General features: G+C 45.1%; 1 protein-coding gene across 2 annotated transcripts in view; it reads right to left on the bottom strand.

Moving 5' to 3' along the window:
- Positions 1 to 20,333, bottom strand: part of LOC139264713 (5'-AMP-activated protein kinase subunit gamma-2-like) — a 574,817-nt gene that overhangs the window by 394,633 nt on the left and 159,851 nt on the right. For both annotated transcript variants that reach the window (XM_070881658.1, XM_070881657.1), the window contains exon 2: positions 17,439 to 17,510. In XM_070881658.1, the coding sequence (XP_070737759.1) occupies positions 17,439 to 17,510 (72 nt within the window). The remainder of the gene's footprint in view (positions 1 to 17,438; positions 17,511 to 20,333) is intronic.

Below are 20,333 nucleotides of genomic sequence, written 5' to 3'. Positions count from 1 at the left end.
TCTCAGGATTGCTGCCACGTGCTAGTCAGAGTAGGAATCGCAGCATAGCCAAGATGAATACGTGGCTTGAGGAGTGGTGCAGGAGGAAGGGGTTCAAATTCCTGGGATACTGGAAACGGTTCTGGGGGAGGTGGGACCAGTACAAACCGGATGGTCTGCAGCTGGGCAGGACCAGAACCAATGTCATAGAGGGAGTATTTGCTAGTGCTGTTGAGGAGGGGTTAAACTAATATGGCAGGGGGATGACAACCTATGCAGGGAGACAGAGGGAAGTAAAATGGGGGGCAGAAGCAAAAGATAGAAATAAGAAAAGTAAAAGTGGAGGGCAGAGAAACCCAAGGCAAAAATCAAAAAGGGCCACATTGCAGCAAAAGTCTAAAGGGACAAAGTGTGTTAAAAAGACAAGCCTGAAGGCTCTGTGCCTCAATGCGAGGAGTATTCATAATAGGGTGGACGAATTAACTGCGCAGGCAGCTATTAACGAATATGTTCGTCGCCGAGGAGCGAGAGGTTGGAGGGAGGCCAATAAAAGGCCCATCAGTCGGAGCGGCAGCAGTTCGTCGTTGAGGAGCCAACTGGTTCAGCTGCAGGGAGAGAAGGAAAAAAGCAGAAAGAAGTCGAAAGGTGGCGTCACAGCGAAGGGGGTAAGTGATTGGCGAGTAGTTTTTCTTTTTCTTTTCCTTTATCAGTAGGTAACCTTGATCATTGTTGTTGCAAAGAAGAAATTAATGCAATAGTAAGGAGGGACATTGGCTTGGATGATGTGGAATCGGTATGGGTGGAGCTACGGAATACCAAAGGGCAGAAAACGCTGGTGGGAGTTGTGTACAGACCACCAAACAGTAGTAGTGAGGCTGGGGAAAACATAAAACAAGAAATAAGGGATGTGTGCAATAAAGGTACAGCTGTTATCATGGGCGACTTTAATTTCCATATAGATTGGGTTAACCAAACTGGTAGCAATGCGGGAGAGGAGGATTTCCTGGAGTATATTAGGGATGGTTTTCTTAACCAATATGTTGAAGAACCAACTAGAGAGCTGGCCATCCTAGACTGGGTGATGTGTAATGAGAAGGGACTAATTAGCAATCTTGTTGTGCGAGGCCCCTTGGGGAAGAGTGACCATAATATGGTAGAATTCTTTATTAAGATTGAGAGTGACACAGTTAATTCAGAAACTAGGGTCCTGAACTTAAGGAAAGGTAACATCAACAGCATGAGGCGTGAATTGGCTAGAATACACTGGCAAATGATACTTAAAGGGTTGACAGTGGATAGGCAATGGCAAACATTTATAGATCATATGGATGAACTTTAACAGTTGTACATCCCTGTCTGGAGTAAAAATAAAATAGTTAACGTGGCTCAACCGTGGCTAACAAGGGAAATTAAGGATAGTGTTAGATCCAAAGAAGAGGCAGATAAATTGGCCAGAAAAAGCAGCAAACCTGAGGACTGAGAGAAATTTAGAATTCAGCAGAGGAGGACAAAGGGTTTCATTAGGAGGGGGAAAATAGAATACGAGAGGAAGCTTGCCGGGAACATAAAAACTGACTGCAAAAGCTTCTATAAATATGTGAATAGAAGATTAGTGAAGACAAACGTCGGTCCCTTGTAGGCGGACTCAGGTGAATTAATAATGGGGAACAAAGAAATGGCAGACCAATTGAACAAATACTTTTGTTCTGTCTTTACGAAGGAAGACACAAATGACTTTCCGGATGTACTAGGGGACCAAGGGTCTAGTGAGAAGGAGGAACTGAAGGATATCCTTATTAGGCGGGAAATTGTGTTGGAGAAATTGATGGGATTGAAGGCCGATAAATCCCTGGGGCCTGATAGTCTGCATCCCAGATTACTTAACGAAGTGGTCCTAGAAATAGTGGATGCATTGGTGATCATTTTCCAACAGTCTATCGACTCTGGATCAGTTCCTATTGACTGGTGGGTAGCTAATGTAACACCACTTTTTAAAAAAAGGAGGGAGAGAAAAAACGGGTAATTATAGACTGGTTAGCCTGACATCAGTAGTGGGGAAAATGTTGGAATCAATTATTAAGGATGAAATAGCAGCGCATTTGGAAAGTGGTGACAGGATCAGTCCAAGTCAGCATGGATTTATGAAAGGGAAATCATGATTGACCAATCTTCTGAAATTTTTTGAGGATGTAACTAGTAGAGTGGACAAGGGAGAACCAGTGGATGTGGTGTATTTGGGCTTTCAAAAGGCTTTTGACAAGGTCCCACATAAGAGATTGGTGTAGAAGATCAAGGCACATGGTATTGGGGGTAATGTACTGGCGTGGATAGAGAATTGGTTGGCAGGCAGGAAGCAGAGAGTAGGGATAAACGGGTCCTTTTCGGAATGGAAGGCAGTGACTAGTGGAGTACCGCAGGGCTCAGTACTGGGACCTCAGCTCTTCACAATATACATTAACGATTTGGATGAAGGAATTCAGTTTAATATCTTCAAATTTTCAGGTAACACTAAACTGGGTGGCGGTGTGAGCTGTGAGGAAGATGCGAAGAGGCTGCAGGGTGATTTGGACAGGTTAGGTGAGTGGGCAAATGTATGGCAGATGCAGTATAATGTGGATAAATGTGAGGTAATCCACTTTGGTGGCAAAAACACGAAGGCAGACTATTATGTGAATGGCGGCAGATTAGGAAAAGGGGAGAGGCAACGAGACCTGGGTGTCATGGTTTATCAGTCATTGAAAGTTGGCATGCAGGTACAGCAGGCGGTGAAGAAGGCAAATGGCATGCTGGCCTTCATAGCTAGGGGATTTGAGTATAGGAGCAGGGAGGTCTTACTGCAATTGTACAGGGCCTTGGTGAGGCCTCACCTGGAATACTGTGTTCAGTTTTGGTCTCCTAATCTGAGGAAGGACGTTCTTGCTATTGAGGGAGTGCAGCGAAGGTTCACCAGACTGATTCCAGGGATGGCTGGATTGACATATGAGAAGAGACTGGATCAACTGGGCCTTTATACACTGGGGTTTAGAAGGATGAGAGGGGATCTCATAGAAACTTATAACATTCTGACGGGACTGGACAGGTTAGATGCTGGAAGAATGTTTCCGATGTTGGGGAAGTCCAGAACCAGGGGACACAGTCTTAGGATAAAGGGTAGGCCATTTAGGATTGAGATGAGGAGAAACTTCTTCACGCAGAGTGTTATTAACCTGTGGAATTCCCCACCGCAGAGAGTCGTTGATGCCAGTTCACTGGATATATTCAAGAGGGCGTTAGATGTGGCCCTTACGGCTAAAGGGATCAAGGGGTATGGAGAGAAAGCGGGAAAAGGGTACTGAGGTGAATGATCAGCCATGATCATATTGAATGGTGGTGCAGGTTCGAAGGGCCGAATGGCCTACTCCTGCACCTATTTTCTATGTTTCTAAATTAAATTTATCTTGGGGTTAATTTATCATGGCAGGAGAGCTCGGACACGTGTCCTGCTCCTCCTGTGCTATGTGGGAACTCAGGGAAGTGTATCCCGCTGCAGCTCCTGACAGACTGCATTGCAGCACTGGAGCTGCGGATAGATTCACTCTGGAGCATCCGCGATGCTGAGGGTGCCGTGAATAGCACATTTAGTGAGTTGGTCATACCGCAGGTAAAGGTTACACAGACAGCTAGGGAATGGTGACCAACAGGAAGAGCAGTGGAAGGAAGGTAGTGCAGAGGTTCCCTGCGGTCATCCCCCTGCAAAACAGATACACCACTTTGGGTACTGTTGAGGGGGATGACTCATCAGGGGACGGCAGTAGTTGCCAAGGTCATGGCACCGTGGGTGGCTCTGCTACACAGGAGGGCAGGAAAGAGAGCGGGAGAGCTATAGCGATAGGGGATTCAATTGTAAGGGGAATAGACAGACGTGTCAGCGGCCGCAATCGAGACTCCAGGATGGTATGTTGCCTCCTTGGTGCAAGAGTCAAGGATATCTCGGACCGGCTGCAGGACATTTTGGAGGGGGAGGGTGAACAGCCAGTTGCCATGATGCATATAGGTACCAACGATATAGGTATAAAAAACGGGATGAGGTCCTACAAGCTGAATTTAGGGAGCTAGGAGTTAAATTAAAAAGTAGAACTCAAAATGTAGTAATCTCAGAATTGCTACCAGTGCCACGTGCTAGTCAGAGTAGGAATCATAGGATAGCTCAGATGAATACGTGGCTTGAGGAGTGGTGCAGAAGGCAGGGATTCAAATTCCTGGGATATTGGAACCGGTTCTGGGGGAGGTAGGACCAGTACAAACCGGCTGGTCTGCACCTAGGCAGGACCGGAACCAATGTCCTAGGGGGAGTGTTTGTTAGTGCTGTTGGGGAAGGGTTAAACTAATATGGCAAGGGGATGGGAACCTATGCAGGGAGACAGAGGAAAGTAGAATGCGGGCAGAAGCAAAAGATAGAAAGAAGAAAAGTAAAAGTGGAGGGCAGAGAAACCCAAAGCAAAGATCAAAAAGGGCCACATTACAGCAAAATTCTAAAGAGGCAAAGTGTGTTAAAAAGACAAGCCTGAAGGCTCTGTGCCTCAATGCGAGGGCTTTTCGTAATAAGCTGGACAAATTAACTGCGCAGATAGCATTTAACGGATATTATATAATTGGCATCATGGAGACATGGCTCGAGGGTGACCAAGGCTGGGAACTCAACATCCAGGGGTATTCAACATTCTGGAAGGATAGACAGAAAGGAAAAGGAGCGGGGTAGCATTGCTGGTTAAAGAGGAACTTAATGCAATAGTAAGGAAGGACATTAGCTTGGATGATGTGGAATCGGGATGGGTGGAATACCAAAGGGCAGAAAATGATAGTGAGATCACCAAACAGTAGTGGCGAGGTTGGGCAGAGCATCAAACAAGAAATTACGGATACGTGCAATAAAGGTACAGCTGTTATCATGGGCGACTTTAATCAACATACAGATTGGGCTAACCAAACTGGTAGCGCTACGGTGGAGGAGGATTTCCTGGAGTGTATTTGGCATGGTTTTCTAGGCCAATATGTCGAGGAACCAACTAGAGGGCTGACCATCCTAGACTAGGTGATGTGTAAAGAGAAAGGACTAATTAGCAATCTTGTTGTGCGAGGCCCCTTGGGGAAGAGTGACCATAATATGGTAGAATTCTTTATTAAGATGGAGAGTGACACAGTTAATTCAGAGACTAGGGTCCTGAACTTAAGGAAAGGTAACTTAGATGGTATGAGACGTGAATTGGCTAGAATAGACTGGCGAGTGATATCTAAAGGGTTGACGGTGGATAGGCAATGGCAAACATTTAAAGACCACATGGATGAACTTCAACAGTTGTACATCCCTGTCTGGAATAAAAATAAAACGGGGAAGGTGGCTCAACCGTGGCTAACAAGGGAAATTAAGGATAGTGTTAAATCCAAGGAAGAGGCATATAAATTGGCCAGAAAAAGCAGCAAACTTGAGGACTGGGAGAAATTTAGAATTCAGCAGAGGAGGACAAAGGGTTTAATTAGGAGGGGGAAAATAGACCATGAGAAGAAGCTTGCTGGGAACATAAAAATTGACTGCAAAAGCTTCTATAGATATGTGAAGAGAAAAAGATTAGTGAAGACAAACGTAGGTCCCTTGCAGTCAGATTCAGGTGAATTTATAATGGGGAACAAAGAAATAGCAGACCAGTTGAACAAATACTTTGGTTCTGTCTTCATGAAGGAAGACACAAATAACCTTCATGAAATACTAGGGGACCGAGGGTCTAGTGAGAAGGAGGAACTGAAGGTAATCCTTATTAGGCGGGAAATTGTGTTTGGGAAATTGATGGGATTGAAGGCCGATAAATCCCTGGGGCCTGATAGTCTGCATCCCAGATTACTTAACGAAGTGGCCCTAGAAATAGTGGATGCATTGGTGATCATTTTCCAACAGTCTATCGGATCTGGATCAGTTCCTATGGAGGGTAGCTAATGTAACATCACTTTTTAAAAAAGGAGGGAGAGAGAGAACAGATAATTATAAACCGGTTAGCCTGACATCAGTAGTGGGGAAAATGTTGGAATCAATTATTAAAGATGAAATAGCCGTGCATTTGGAAAGCAGTGACAGGATCGGTCCAAGTCAGCATGGATTTATGAAAGGGAAATCATGCTTGACAAATCTTCTGGAATTCTTTGAGGCTGTAACTAGTCGAGTGGACAAGGGAGAACCAGTGAATGTGGTGTATTTGGACTTTCAAAAGGCTTTTGACAAGGTCCCACACAAGAGATATGGCCCTTATGGCTAAAGGGATCAAGGAGTATGGAGAGAAAGCAGGAAAGGGGTACTGAAGTGAATGATCAGCCATGATCTTATTGAATGGTGATGCAGGCTCGAAGGGACCAATGGCCTACTCCTGCACCTATTTTCTATATTTCTATGCACACCAGCCACCACACGGGCTTGACAGACCTAGGTCTTGGTCCAGTGGCAAGTGTTAACCAAGACAACTGGAGACCAGCTCTGCTGCACAGACCTAGTGTGCACACATATCGCAGTGTGTGCTGGCCCGTGCTGCCCCTGGGCCCTCGCCTCTTCTGGGATCATCAGAGAGCAGGCAGACTTCCTCACGTCTTTTGGAGAAACGACAAAGAAAAGGTTGTCGGTGTCAGTTTTATCAGCAAGTCAGTGATTTTGTCTGTGAATGTTTATTATGTTGTAATCTCTTTTTATTTGAGGGATGGGGGGGCTCCAGTGGAATAGAAGAGGAACTATTAGAGCAGAATCCGGATTGTTTCTTGCAGCTGAAATGTGATTAGGGAATAAGCTAAAATTGGAGGCATGTTTTTAAACTTTAACAGGACTGATGAATAATTAAAATAAATAATAATCAATTTAAAAGATAACTATAGAAACATAAATCAATTTGGAAGAAGCAATTTGAGAAAACAGCCACAATAATCATGACGCAGATGTTAGAGTCAACATACACAGTAAACACTGAAAATGTTATTGTAAATATTATTCAGAGACTGGGGACTCAGATACAGTCCCTTCACCTCCGGGATCTACGTTTAAATGTGGCCCGGACTGCTAAGATAAAGAGAGAAACATAGAAAATAGGTGCAGGAGTAGGACATTCGGCCCTTCGAGACTGCACCACCATTCAATAAGATCATGGCTGATCATTCCCTCAGTACCCCTTTCCTGCTTTCTCTCCATACCCCTTGATCCCCTTAGCCATAAGGGCCATATCTAACTCCCTCTTGAATATATCCAATGAACTGGCATCAACAACTCTCTGCGACAGGGAATTCCACAGGTTAACAACTCTCTGAGTGAAGAAGTTTCTCCTCACCTCAGTCCTAAATGGCCTACCCCTTAGAGTCCCCTGGTTCTGGACTTCCCCAACATCGGGAACAATCTACCTGCATCTAACCTGTCCCATCCTGTCAGAATCTTGTATGTTTCTATGAGATCCCCTCTCATCCTTCTAAACTCCAATGTATAAAGGCCCAGTTGATCCAGTCTCTACTCATATGTCAGTCCAACCATCCCGGGAATCAGTCTGGTGAACCTTCGCTGCACTCCCTCAATAGGAAGAACCGTCCTTCCTCAGATTAGGAGACCAAAACTGAACACAATATTCCAAGTGAGGCCTCACCAAGGCCCTGTACAACTGCAGTAAGACCTCCCTGCTCCTATACTCAAATACCCTCGCTATGAAGGCCAACATACCATATACCTTCTTCACCGACTGTTGAACCTGTATTCCAACTTTCAATGACTGATGATCCATGACACCCAGGTCTAGTTGCACCTCGCCTTTTCCTAATCTGCCACCATTCAGATAATATTCTGTCTTTGCGTTTTTGCCCCCGAAGTGGATAACCTCACATTTATCCACATTATACTGCATCTGCCATGCATTTGTCCACTCACCTAACCTGTCCCAGTCACCCTGCAGCCTCTTAACGTCCCCCTCACAGCTCACACCGCCACCCAGTTTAGTGTCATCTGCAAACTTGGAGATATTACACTCAATTCCTTCATTCAAATCATTGTATATTGTAAAGAGCTGCGGTACTCCACTAGTCACTGCCTGTCATTCTGAAAAGGACCCGTTTATCCCGACTCTCTGCTTCCTGTCTGCCAACCAGTTCTCTATCCACGTCAGTATATTACACCCAATACCATGTGCTTTGATTTTCACACCAATCTCTTGTGTGGGACCTTGTCAAAAGCCTTTTGAAAGTCCAAATACACCACATCCACTGGTTCTCCCTTGTCCACCCTCAAAAAATTCCAGAAGATTTGTCAAGCATGATTTCCCCTTCATAAATCCGTGCTGACTTGGACCGATCCTGTCACTTACTTTCCCAATGCGCTGCTATTTCATCCTTAATAATTGATTCCAACATGTTCCCCACCACTGATGTCAGGCTAACCGGTCTATAATTACCCGCTTTCTCTCTCCCTTCCTTTTTAAAAAGTGGTGTTACATTAGCTACCCTCCAGTCCATAGAAACTGATCCAGAGTCGATTGATTGTTGGAAAATGATCACCAATGCATCCACTATTTCTAGGGCCACTTCCTTAAGTACTCTGGGATGCAGACTATCAGGCCCCGGGGATTTATCGGACTTCAATCCCATTAATTTCCCGAACACAATTTCCTGACTAATAAGGATATCCTTCAGTTCCTCCTTCTCACTAGACCCTCGGACCCCCTCCTTAAGGTTATTTGTGTCTTCCTTCGTGAAGACAGATCCAAAGTATCTGTTCAATTGGTCTCCCATTTCTATGTTCCCCATTATAAATTCACCTGAATCCGACTGCAAGGGATCTACGTTTGTCTTCACTAATCTTTTTCTCTTCACATATCTATAGAAGCTTTTGCAGTCAGTTTTTATGTTCCCGACAAGCTTCTTCTCGTACTCCATTTTCCCCCTCTTAATTAAACCCTTTGTCCTCCTCTGCTGAATTCTAAATTTCTCCCAGTCCTCAGGTTTGCTGCTTTTTCTGGTCAATTTATATGCCTCTTCCTTGAATTTAACACTATCCTTAATTTCCCTTGTTCACCACGGTTGAGCCACCTTCCCCATTTTATTTTTACTCCAGAGAGGGATGTACAATTGCTGAAGTTCATCCATGTGATCTTTAAATGTTTGCCATTGCCTATCCACCGTCAACCCTTCAAGAATCATTTGCCAATCTATTCTAGCCAATTCACGCCTCAAACCATCGAAGTTACCTTTCCTTAAGTTCAGGACCATAGTTTCTGAATTAACTGCCACTCGCCATCCTAATAAAGAATTCTACCATGTTATGATCACTCTTCCCCAAGGGCTCTCCCACAACAAGATTGCTAATTAGTCCTTTCTCATTACACATCACCCAGTCTAGGATGGCCAGCTCCCTGGTTGGTTCCTTGACATATTGGTCTAGAAAACCATCCCTAATACACTCCAGGAAATCCTCCTGCACCGCATTGCTACCAGTTTGGTTAGCCCAATCAATATGTAGATTAAAGTCACCCATGATAACTGCTGTACTTTTATTGCATGCATCCATAATTTGTTGTTTGATGCTGTCCTCAACCTTACTACTACTGTTTGGTGGTCTGTACACAACTCCCACTAGCGTTTTCTGCCCTCTGGTATTCCATATCTCCACCGATCCCAATTCCACATCATCCAAGCTAATGTCCTTTCTTACTATTGCATTAAGTTCCTCTTTAACCAGCAATGCCACCCCACCTCCTTTTCCTTTCTGTCTATCCTTCCTAAATGTTGAATACCCCTGGATGTTGAGTTCCCAGCCTTGGTCACCTTGGAGCCATGTCTCCGTGATGCCAATTACATCATACCCGTTAACTGCTATCTGCGCAGTTAATTCGTCCACCTTATTCCGAATACTCCTCGCATTGAGACACAGAGCCTTCAGGCTTGTCTTTCTAACACACTTTGCTCCTTTAGAGTCTCCTCTGTCTGCTGGCTGTGACAGTTCCATGTCAAATGAGTTTGTGCAAACTCCATCCAATTGGCCATCAGAATCTGGGGCCGAAGCACATTGTTGGGGCAGAGTCCATCGTTACATCAGGTCTACAGCACTGAAACAGGCCATTCCACCCAATTTGTCCATGTCAGCATTTATCCAAGCCACTTCATCTCATAAGAACATAAGAAATTGGAGCAGGAGTAGGCCATTTGGCCCCTCAAGCCTTCTCCGCCATTCAATAAGATCATGGCTGATCTGATCACGGACTCAGCTCCACTTCCTTGTCTGCTCCCCATAACCCTTTACTCTCTTATCGCTCAAAAATCTGTCTAGCTCCGCCTTAAATATATTCAATGACCCAGCCTCCACAGCTCTCTGAGACAGAGAATTCCATAGATCTCACTCTATCAGCATAACCCTCTATTCCTTTCTCCCTCATGTGTTTATCTAGCTTCCCCTTAAATGCAACTGTACTATTCGTCTCAACCACTTCCTGCGGTAGCGAGTTCCACATCCTGACCACTCTGAGTAAAGAGGTTTCTCCTGAATTATCTATTGAATTTGTTAGTGACTATCTTATATTTATGACCTCTAGTTTTGGACTCCCCAAGTGGAAACATTTTCTCCATGTCTACCCTATCAAATGCTTTTAGCATCTTGAAGACCATTATCAGGTCACCCTCAGCCTGCTCTTTTCTAGAGAGCTTTATTCTGCATTTGGTTATGCTACACCCTAGAGTGGACGTTCAAAATGGAAAATGTTCCACTTCCCAACATCAACAACAGTCAGCTTAACAAGAACAACAACTTGTAGTTATATCATCATCATTATAGGCAGTCCCTCGGTATCGAGGAACATGGGTTCTCAGGTGGTTGAACAGTCTAATACGAGAACCACAATCCCTGTCACAGGTGGGACAGATAGTCATTGAGGGAAGGGGTGGGTGGGACTGGTTTGCCGCACACTCTTTCCGTTGCCTGTGCTTGATTTCTGCATTCTCTCGGCGACGAGACTCGAGGTGCTCAGCGCCCTCCCGGATGCGCTTACTCCACTTCGAGCGGGCTTTGGCCAGGGACTCCCAGATGTCAGTGGGGATGTTGCACTTTTTCAGGGAGGCTTTGAGGGCGTCCTTGTAACGTTTCCACTGCCCACCTTTGGCTCGTTTGCCGTGAAGGAGTCCGAGTGGAGCGCTTGCTTTGGGAGTTTCGTGTCTGGCATACAAACTATGTGGCCTGCCCAGCGGAGCTGCTCAAGTGTGGTCAGTGCCTCGATGCTGGGGATGTCGGTCTGGTCGAGGATGCTAATGCTGGTGCGTCTGTCCTTACAGGGGCTTTGTTGGATCTTGCGGAGACATCGTTGGTGGTATTTCTCCAGCAACTTGAGGTGAGGAAGAGAGTGTTTGAACACCAGTCTCTCAAAACTGCTACCAAGCTCATGGTCTGCAGGGCTGTAGTAATGCCCGCCTTCCTGTATAGCTCAGAGACATGTATTTATATAGCGCCTTTAACGTAGTGTGATGTCCCAAGGAGTCTCACAGGAGAATAATGAGATAAAAACTTTACAGAGATAGGGAGGGGCGAGGCCATGGAGGGATTTGAAAATAAGGATGAGAATTTTGAAATTGAAGCGTTGCTTAACTGGAAGCCAATGTAGGTCTGCGAGCACAGGGGTGATGGATGAGCGGGACTTGGTGTGAGTTAGGACACGGGCAGCTGAGTTTTGGATGACCTCTACTTTATGTAGGGTAGAATATGGGAGGCCAGCCAGGAGTGCGTTGGAATAGTCAAGTCTAGAGGTAACAAAGGCATGGATGAGGGCTTCAGCAGCAGATGAGCTGAGGCAAAGGCGGAGACGGGCGATGGTATGGAGGTGGAAATAGGCAGTCTGAGTTATGCTGCGGATGTGTGATCGAAAGCTAATTTCAGGGTCAAATATGGCACCAAGGTTGTGAACAGTGTGGTTCAGCCTCAGTTAGGGAGAGGGATGGAGTCAGTGGCTAGGGAATGGAGTTTGTGCCCTGGACCGAAAACAAAGGCTTTGGTCTTCCCAATATTCAATTGGAGAAAATTTCTGCTCATCCAGAACTAGATGTCGGACAAGCAATCTGATAAATTAGAGATCGTGGAGGGGTCGAGAGAAGTAGTAGTGAGGTAGAGCTGGGTGTCGTCAACGTACATGTGAAAACTGACGCTGTGTTTTTGGATGATGTCGACAAGGGGCAGCATGTACATAGAAACATAGAAAATAGGTACAGGAGTAGGCCATTTGGCCCTTCGAGCCTGCACCACCATTCAATAAGATCATAGCTGATCATCACCTCAGTACCCTTTTCCTGTTTTCTCTCCATACCCATTGATCCCTTTAATCGTAAGGGCCATATCTAACTCCTTCCTGAGTACATCCAACGAACTGGCAACAACAGCTCCCTGTGGTCGAAACATAGAAAAATAGGTGCAGGAGTAGGCCATTCGGCCCTTCGAGCCTGTGCCGCCATTCAATAAGATCATGGCTGATCATTCGTTCAGTACCCCTTTCCAGCTTTCTCTCCATACCCTTTGATCCCCTTAACCGCAAGAGCCATATCTAACTCCCTCTTGAATATATCCAGTGAACAGGCATCAACAACTCTCTGTGGCAGGGAATTCCACAGGTTAACAACTCTGAGTGAAGAAATTTCTTCTCATCTCAGTCGTAAATGGCCTACCCCTTATCCTAAGACTATGTCCCCTGGTTCTGGACTTTCCCAACATCGGGAACATTCTTCCCGCATCAAACCTGTCCAGTCCCGTCAGAATCTTATATGTTTCTATGAGATCCCCTCTCATCCTTCTAAACTCCAGTGAATAAAGGCCCAGTTGATCCAGTCTCGCCTCATATGACAGTCCAGCCACCCCTGGAATCAGTCTCGTGAACCTTCGCTGCACTCCCTCAATAGCAAGCACATCCTTCCTCAGACGAGGAGACCAAAACTGAACACAATATTCCAGGTGAGGCCTCACCAAGGCCCTGTACAACTGCAGTAAGACCTCCCTACTTCTATATTCAAATCCCCTAGCTATGAAGGCCAACATACCATTTGCCTTCTTTACCACCTGCTGTACCTGCGTGCCCACTTTCAGTGACTGATGAACCATGACACCCAGGTCTCGTTGCACCTCCCCTTTTCCCAGTCTGCCGCCATTCAGATAATATTCTGCCTTTGTGTTTTTGCCCCCAAAATGGATAACCTCACATTTATCCACATTATACTGCATCTGCCATGCATTTGCCCACTCACCTAACCTGTCCAAGTCACCCTGCAGCCTCTTAGCATCCTCCTCACAGCTCACACCGCCACCCAGTTTAGTGTCATCTTGCAAACTTAGAGATATTACACTCTATTCCTTCATCCAAATCGTTAATGTATATTGTAAAGAGCTGGGGTCCCAGCACTGAGCCCTGCGGCACCCCACTAGTCACTGCCTGCCATTCTGAAAAGGACCCATTTATTCCGACTCTCTGCTTCCTGTCTGCCAACCAGTTCCCTATCCACGTCAGTATATTACCCCCAATACCATATGCTTTGATTTTGCACAACAATCTCTTGTGCGGGACCATGTCAAAAGCCTTCTGAAAGTCCAAATACACCACATCCACTGGTTCTCCCTTGTCCACTCTGCTAGTTTCCACAGGTTAACAACTCTCTGAGGGAAGAAGTTTCTCCTCACCCTTTCTTAAAAAGTGGTGTTACATTAGCTACCCTCCAGTCCTTAAGAACTGATCCAGAGTTAAGAGACTGCTGGAAAATGATCACCAATGCATCCACTATTTCTTGGGCCAATTCCTTAAGTATTCTGAGATGCAGACTATCAGGCCCTGGGGATTTATCGGCCTTCAATCCCATCAATTTCCCTAACACAATTTCCTGACTAATAAGGATATCCTTCAGTTCCTCCTTCTCACTAGACCCTCGGTCCCTTAGTATTTCCGGAAGTTTATTTGTGTCTTCCTTCGTGAAGATAAAACCAAAGTATTTGTTCAATTGGTCTGCCATTTCTTTGTTCCCCATTATACATTCACCTGATTCTGACTGCAAGGGACCTACGTTAGTCTTCACTAATCTTTTTCTCTTCACATATCTATCGACGCTTTTGCAGTCAGTTTTTATGTTCCCAACAATCTTCCTCATACTCTATTTTCCCCCTCCTAATTAAACCCTTTGTCCTCCTCTGCTGAATTCTAAATTTCTCCCAGTCCTCAGGTTTGCTGCTTTTTCTGGCCAATTTATATGCCTCTTCCTTGGATTTAACACTATCCTTAATTTCCCTTGTTAGCCACGGTTGAGCCACCTTCCCCGTTTTATTTTTACTCCAGACAGGGATGTACAATTGTTGAAGTTCATGGGAACTAGGAGGGGGCCAAGGATAGATCCTTGGGGGACACCAGAGGCAACGATGCGGGAGTGGGAAGAGAAGCCTTTGCAGGCGATTCTCTGGCTACGATTAGATAGGTAAGAATGGAACCAGGCGAATGCAGTCCCACCCAGCTGAACGACGCTGGAGAGGCGATGGAGAATGATAGAGTGGTCAACCGTGTCAAAGGCTGCAGACAAGTCAAGAAGGACGTCATCAATGTCATTAAGCAGCATAAAATTTTCTTCCCGTATCCTATGCCACTCAATAAAATCAGTTTCATTTACTAAGATTAAAAAGTGGCTTTGACAGCTCTTTCTCCCACTGCAAATGGCAGCAGTATTAATACACGCAAAATCCATTTCACCCGCAGACAGCAGTCTCAATTTTTTTTTCTGTGTACATCTGTAGTAAGTAAACGAAATAACATCGAATTGCTGAGATATGAGGAGATAAAAATAAAACAAGACCTTGTTTCGGGAAGACGAGAGAGGAAAATAATATTCCCTTCAACTTCTCAATGATGACTTATGTCTGAGACACTTCAGTTAAATTTGATAATGACTACCTCCCCATTTTGCTCATCTGGTCAAAGGTGTCAGGTAGCTCATTCTTAGTTATGAACATAATGATGCCACCATTTTGCCTTTCCCAGTTGCGCCTGGAACATTCTCGGTGTGTCACCACTACTTCTTTCTCTGTTTCTCATTCCAGCCCCCGCCCATTAAGTATAGCATTATATCACAGACAAAAAAGCATCCAAATAGAAATGCCAAAATCAGAAATACCAATTCATGATTAAGGAATTCATAATTGTCCTCAGTAATCAAGCAATCCAGACAAATTTAAAACAGATGAGAAGGAATTTCTTCTCTCAGAGGGTTGTAAATCTGTGGAATTCTCAGGCCCAGAATGGAGGCTGGGACATTGAATATATTTAAGATGGAAATGGACAGATTTTTGAGCGATAAGGGAGTAATGGGTTCTGGGGAGCAGACGGGAAAGTGGACCCAAAGTCCATGATCGGATCAGCCATGATCGTATTAAATGGCGGAGCAGGCTTGAGGGGCCATATGGCCTACTCCTGAACCTATTTCTTATGTAAATGCGGCTGGTCTTGTTTTGAACACTTTAAATAAAGTCAACAGGGTCTGGTCATTTGTAGGCTGGCACCAGCAAACGATCATTGAAACCACTGGAATGTTTTAAAAATTCAACTGCCACCTTGCCCAATCTGGCCTACAGGTAACTCCTGTCCCACACGGTGCTGTTGAATGAAGATAAAGTATGCAGATCTGAACAGGAAATCGAAGACTCAGCTGTTGTTTGCTGGTGATGTTATTTAACATCGTGTTGTTTCCCAACATTACAACAGTGACTACACTCCAAAAGTACTTCATTGGCTGTAAAACGCGTCGAGATATCCGGTGGTCGTGAAAGGCGCTATATAAATGCCAAGTCTTTCTTTCTTTCTATCTAAGGGTGGCAGCAGGCCACACTTGCATCAGCCCCATCGGTGCCAGGTTCCACTAGCACACCATGCCCCAGAAAATTGGCTTCTGATCCCAGGTACAGCAGTCATGTTACTGGACTAGTAATCAACAACAACAACAACTTTCATTTATATAGCGCCTTTAACATAGTAAACTGTCCTAAGGCATTTCACAGGGGTAATCTAAAGACCTGGACTAATAATCCATCAACGTCAGTTTCAATCCCACCACGGCAGCTGGGGAATTTAAATTCAGTTAATTAAATAAATCTGGAATTAAAAAGCTAATATCAGTAATGGTGATCATAAATCTACCAGATTGTCGTAAAAACCCAACTGGTTCACTAATGTCCTTTAAGGAAGGAAATTTGCCGTCCTTACCCGGTCTGGACTACAATGTGATTCCAGACCCACAGCAAGGTGGTTGATTCTTAACTGAAATGGCCTAACAGGCCACTCAGTTGTACCAAACCGTCACGACAAAGCCAGCATTGTGGAAGCACCTTCACCATACGGGACTGCAGGGGTTCAAGGCGGTGGCTCACTACCTTCTCAAGGGCAACTAGGGATGGGCAATAAATGCCGACTTGGCCAGCGACGCCCACATCCTGAGAATGAATAAATTAAAAAACATCTCATGAACGAATACATTTTTTAAAAGATTCCCGATTTTCCAATCCCTTTCACCCTATCGAAAGGGTCTTCTCCCACTCTATATGCTGCATGCTCCTCTGACACTGGGTTACTGCTCCCTGCCCATTCCCCCCACTCCACCACTGATGATCACCCCTCCAGCCCTCAATTATTTTGCTACACAATCTCCTTTTTGCCTTCAAACCCTTCCTAAAAATCCTTTCCCTTCACCATGCCTACCCCTAAATCAATCAGTTTCCTTCCTACGTGCTGCCCACCTTTATCCATCTTGTTTAACGCTGTGAGACGCTTTCAGTACATGAAGTGTGCTATGAAAGTTTTAAGTTACTGAAGATACTCGCTTAGACGCTTCCTTACTTATGCTGGACAACGAGGACAAAATATCACTATTGAGGAGGAATAGTCTGCAAAAATGAGATTGATGTGGATTTGACATCAGTACAGGTTGAACCTCCTTTATCCAGAACTCCATTATCCAGAAACAATCCTCATCCAGAACCATTCCTGGCCACCAGGTGGCGTATGCGCAGAACTCAGGCATGAACAAATTGAAGTCCTTCCTCGCTGCCGACTCCTGCAATCACTGGCCTGAGCCCGCGATACCCCCCCCGGCCATGATCTCTCTGCCGCACTCCCAGCCTCGATATCCCCTTGCCCAACACCTGTACCATCCAATTTAACGTGACGTGACCACACCTCGTCCAGAAAAATCCCTTATCCAGAACAGGTCAGGTCCCGAGGGTTCCGGATAAGGGAGTTTCAACCTGTAGTATGGTCACAAATGCAACTCTCACAGCAGGACAGGTCTGCTCTGAAAGAGGTCCAGGTCTTACCAGGTCAAAACCTCAGTGTTGAATGGCACCTCATTAATGATCAGGCAGAGAGGCACTGAGAGGCCTTGGAGTGTAGCTAACCATATAAAATCAATAAATGAACAGTTCCTACCTTGTGAGGAACATCTTTTTCAGGGGTTTCAACCTCGCCATCCAGGAAAGGCATTGCAAACGAACTGAGGTCCTAAGTGTATATAAAAAAACAACACATAAATAATTATCCAATTTATCAAACCCGAAGATGCTGCATAAGCTGGATTTTTGGAATTATATTTTTTACGCACAGCAAATTGCAGAAACAGAGGAAACTATTTCTAGCTGCAATCTTCATAAGTACCAAATATTATTCAGACATACTAAGTAAGATTAATCCAAATAGCTATTGCTGCGTTACAAATGCGGAACATAACCATTACAACACTTGCGATAGCAGTTCTGACTCAACCTAAACAACTTGTAATTAGCAATGGGACTTTTTATGCTTCACTGAGTCTTTCCTGAGGTAGGAGAAGGATGCACAGTCGTGTGTTCAGGTTTGCTTATATCACCTGTGGGATTTGGAAAATTGTCAAGTACAATTTAAGTGTCGAGTTATGTCACTGGACTAGTTATTCAGAGAACGCGAGTTCAAATCCCACCATTGGCAGTTTGAGAATTGCAACTCCGTTTAATTTTTTTTTAAATCTTTAAATAATTTTTTTTAATTATAAAAGGCTGCACATCACTATTCCCAGCCAGAAGGGAGCGGATTGGGTAATTCCCCCTCAAACCACTGCTGTAAGTAACTGGAATTGATTTTCTGCACATAATTTGTCCTATGTAACTATCCTTCATTCATTGCATTTTACTGGAGAAATAACCCTGCTTTTCATCAGGAGACCTTACTGTAGTTCCATGTGCTGTAGTTCGTAGAGACTCTGTTTAAATAGAATTGGTTTGCTGATAAATAGACTGGTTGCTATTAGTCCTCCCGCAAGCCCCGCTCTGCCTCTAACTCATTGGGGTACTGAAATTGCATGTTCAGCCATGAACTCATTGAATGGTGGTGCAGGCTCGAAGGGCCGAATGGCCTACTCCTGCACCTATTTTCTATGTTTCTAATACTCACTTCGATTTTTTTTTAAAAAGATGGTACCAGTAAGTGACCATGAAGCTGTTGGATTGCCGTATAAACTGGTTCACGAATCTCCTATAGGGAAAAAAACCTATTGTTCTTACCCGGACTAGCCTATACATAATCCTAATCACACGTCAACATGGTTGACTCTTAATTGCCCTCTGAAGTGGCCTCGCAAGCCTCCCAGTTGTCTAAAATTGCTACAAAGGACTGCAATGGTTCCAGAAGGTGGTACATCATCATCTTCTCAAGCGCAAATAGGAATGGGCAATAAATGCCAGCCTCATCAGCAATGCCCACATTCCTACAATTAATTTAAAAGGAGATAGTGCTAGCAGTAAAGAAACTGAATGGATTTGCAGTAGGAACCATTAAATATGGGGAGAAAAACAACTGAACTGTCCACACACCATCAAGTAAGTAAATTATTTTTTGACCAAGTACATCATTAGTTAATAGCAGTTTTAGAAATTGTGGCCCCAAATTTGCATGGGGCCAGTTGCCTCAATGATGCATCATTGACCCAGTACTGATTCTCACCGATCCACTGTAGTACTGACCCAATCCTACCATGGATTTAAGGAAGGATATACTTACATTGGAGGCTGTTCAGAGAAGGTTCACTAGGTTGATTCTGGAGATGAGGGGGTTGACTTATGAGGAAAGGTCGAGTAGGTTGGGCCTATACTCATTGTAGTTCAGAAGAATGAGAGGTGATCTTATGAAACTTATAAGACGATGAGGGGGCTCGACAAGATGGATGCAGAGAGGATAGTGCCACTCATAGGGGAAATTAAAACTAGTGGACATAGTCTCAGAATAAGGGGCTGCCCATTTAAAACTGAGATGAGGAGGAATTTCTTCTCACAGAGGGTTGTAAATCTATGGAATTCTCTGCCCCAGAGAGCTGTGGAGGCTGGGTCATTGAATATATTTAAGCTGGAGAGAGAGAGTTTTTTGAGCGATAAGGGAGTAAAGGGTTATGGGGAGCGGGCAGGGAAGTGGAGCAGAGTCCATGATCAGATCAGCCATCATCATCATCATAGGCAGTCCCTCGAAACGGGGATGACTTACTTCCACGCTGAAAAGGGATGAGTTCACAGGTGTTTCAATGAAGGACCTAATATTCCAGATCCTGAACTACAGCCTGAAGGGTGGAAGATGCCTGTGCGTGGATTTTTTTTAACGTGTGGTGGCCGTTGCACACCAGCCGCCACACGGGCTTGACAGAGCTAGGACTTGGTCCAGTGGCAAGGGTTAACCAAGACGACTGGAGACCAGCCCTGCTGCACGGACCTAGTGCGCACAACATATCGCAGTGTGGGCTGGCCCGTGCTGCCCCTGGGCCCACGCCTCTTCTGGGTCCCCGAACTCACGCCATGATCTTATTGAATGATGGAGCGGGCTCAACGGGCCAAATGGTCTACTCCTGCTCCTATTTCTTATGTTTTTATGGCTGGCTCTGCTCACTTGCATACTCGCTGGGTTGGTGCAGGGCAATCGCATGTAGCGTGAGAGTACTGTGCAAGGTGGTGGGGAGCACACTGGGAAACTTCAGGTGCAGCCTTGAACAGTTAGCAAGCCGAGAGAGGAGCAGGTAAGTAGTGAGCCTTTGGAAAAATCAACAGTTAGTGGCTTCAAATGTCTGAAAATTCATGACTATTTTAAGGAATGACTTCTACTGGAGAACCAGAGGGGGAGAATTACAAGGAGGGAGCTAGGGCGTGTGTCTGTGGTGAGGAAAGCCAGATATACTGGCAGAAGGTCCTGGTGAATTTAACTGCATGACCTATTCGGAATTTATTTTCCTGTCTTCCGGCCAGATTAGGAGACTGGCCGGCCGCCGGGCCGGAATCCCTGCAGTAAGATGTCCACAGCTGGGGACCGCTG

The sequence above is a fragment of the Pristiophorus japonicus genome, chromosome 5, assembly GCF_044704955.1.
Source record: "Pristiophorus japonicus isolate sPriJap1 chromosome 5, sPriJap1.hap1, whole genome shotgun sequence".
NCBI lineage: Eukaryota > Metazoa > Chordata > Chondrichthyes > Pristiophoridae > Pristiophorus > Pristiophorus japonicus.
This window is presented reverse-complemented; position numbering and strand designations above follow the sequence as displayed.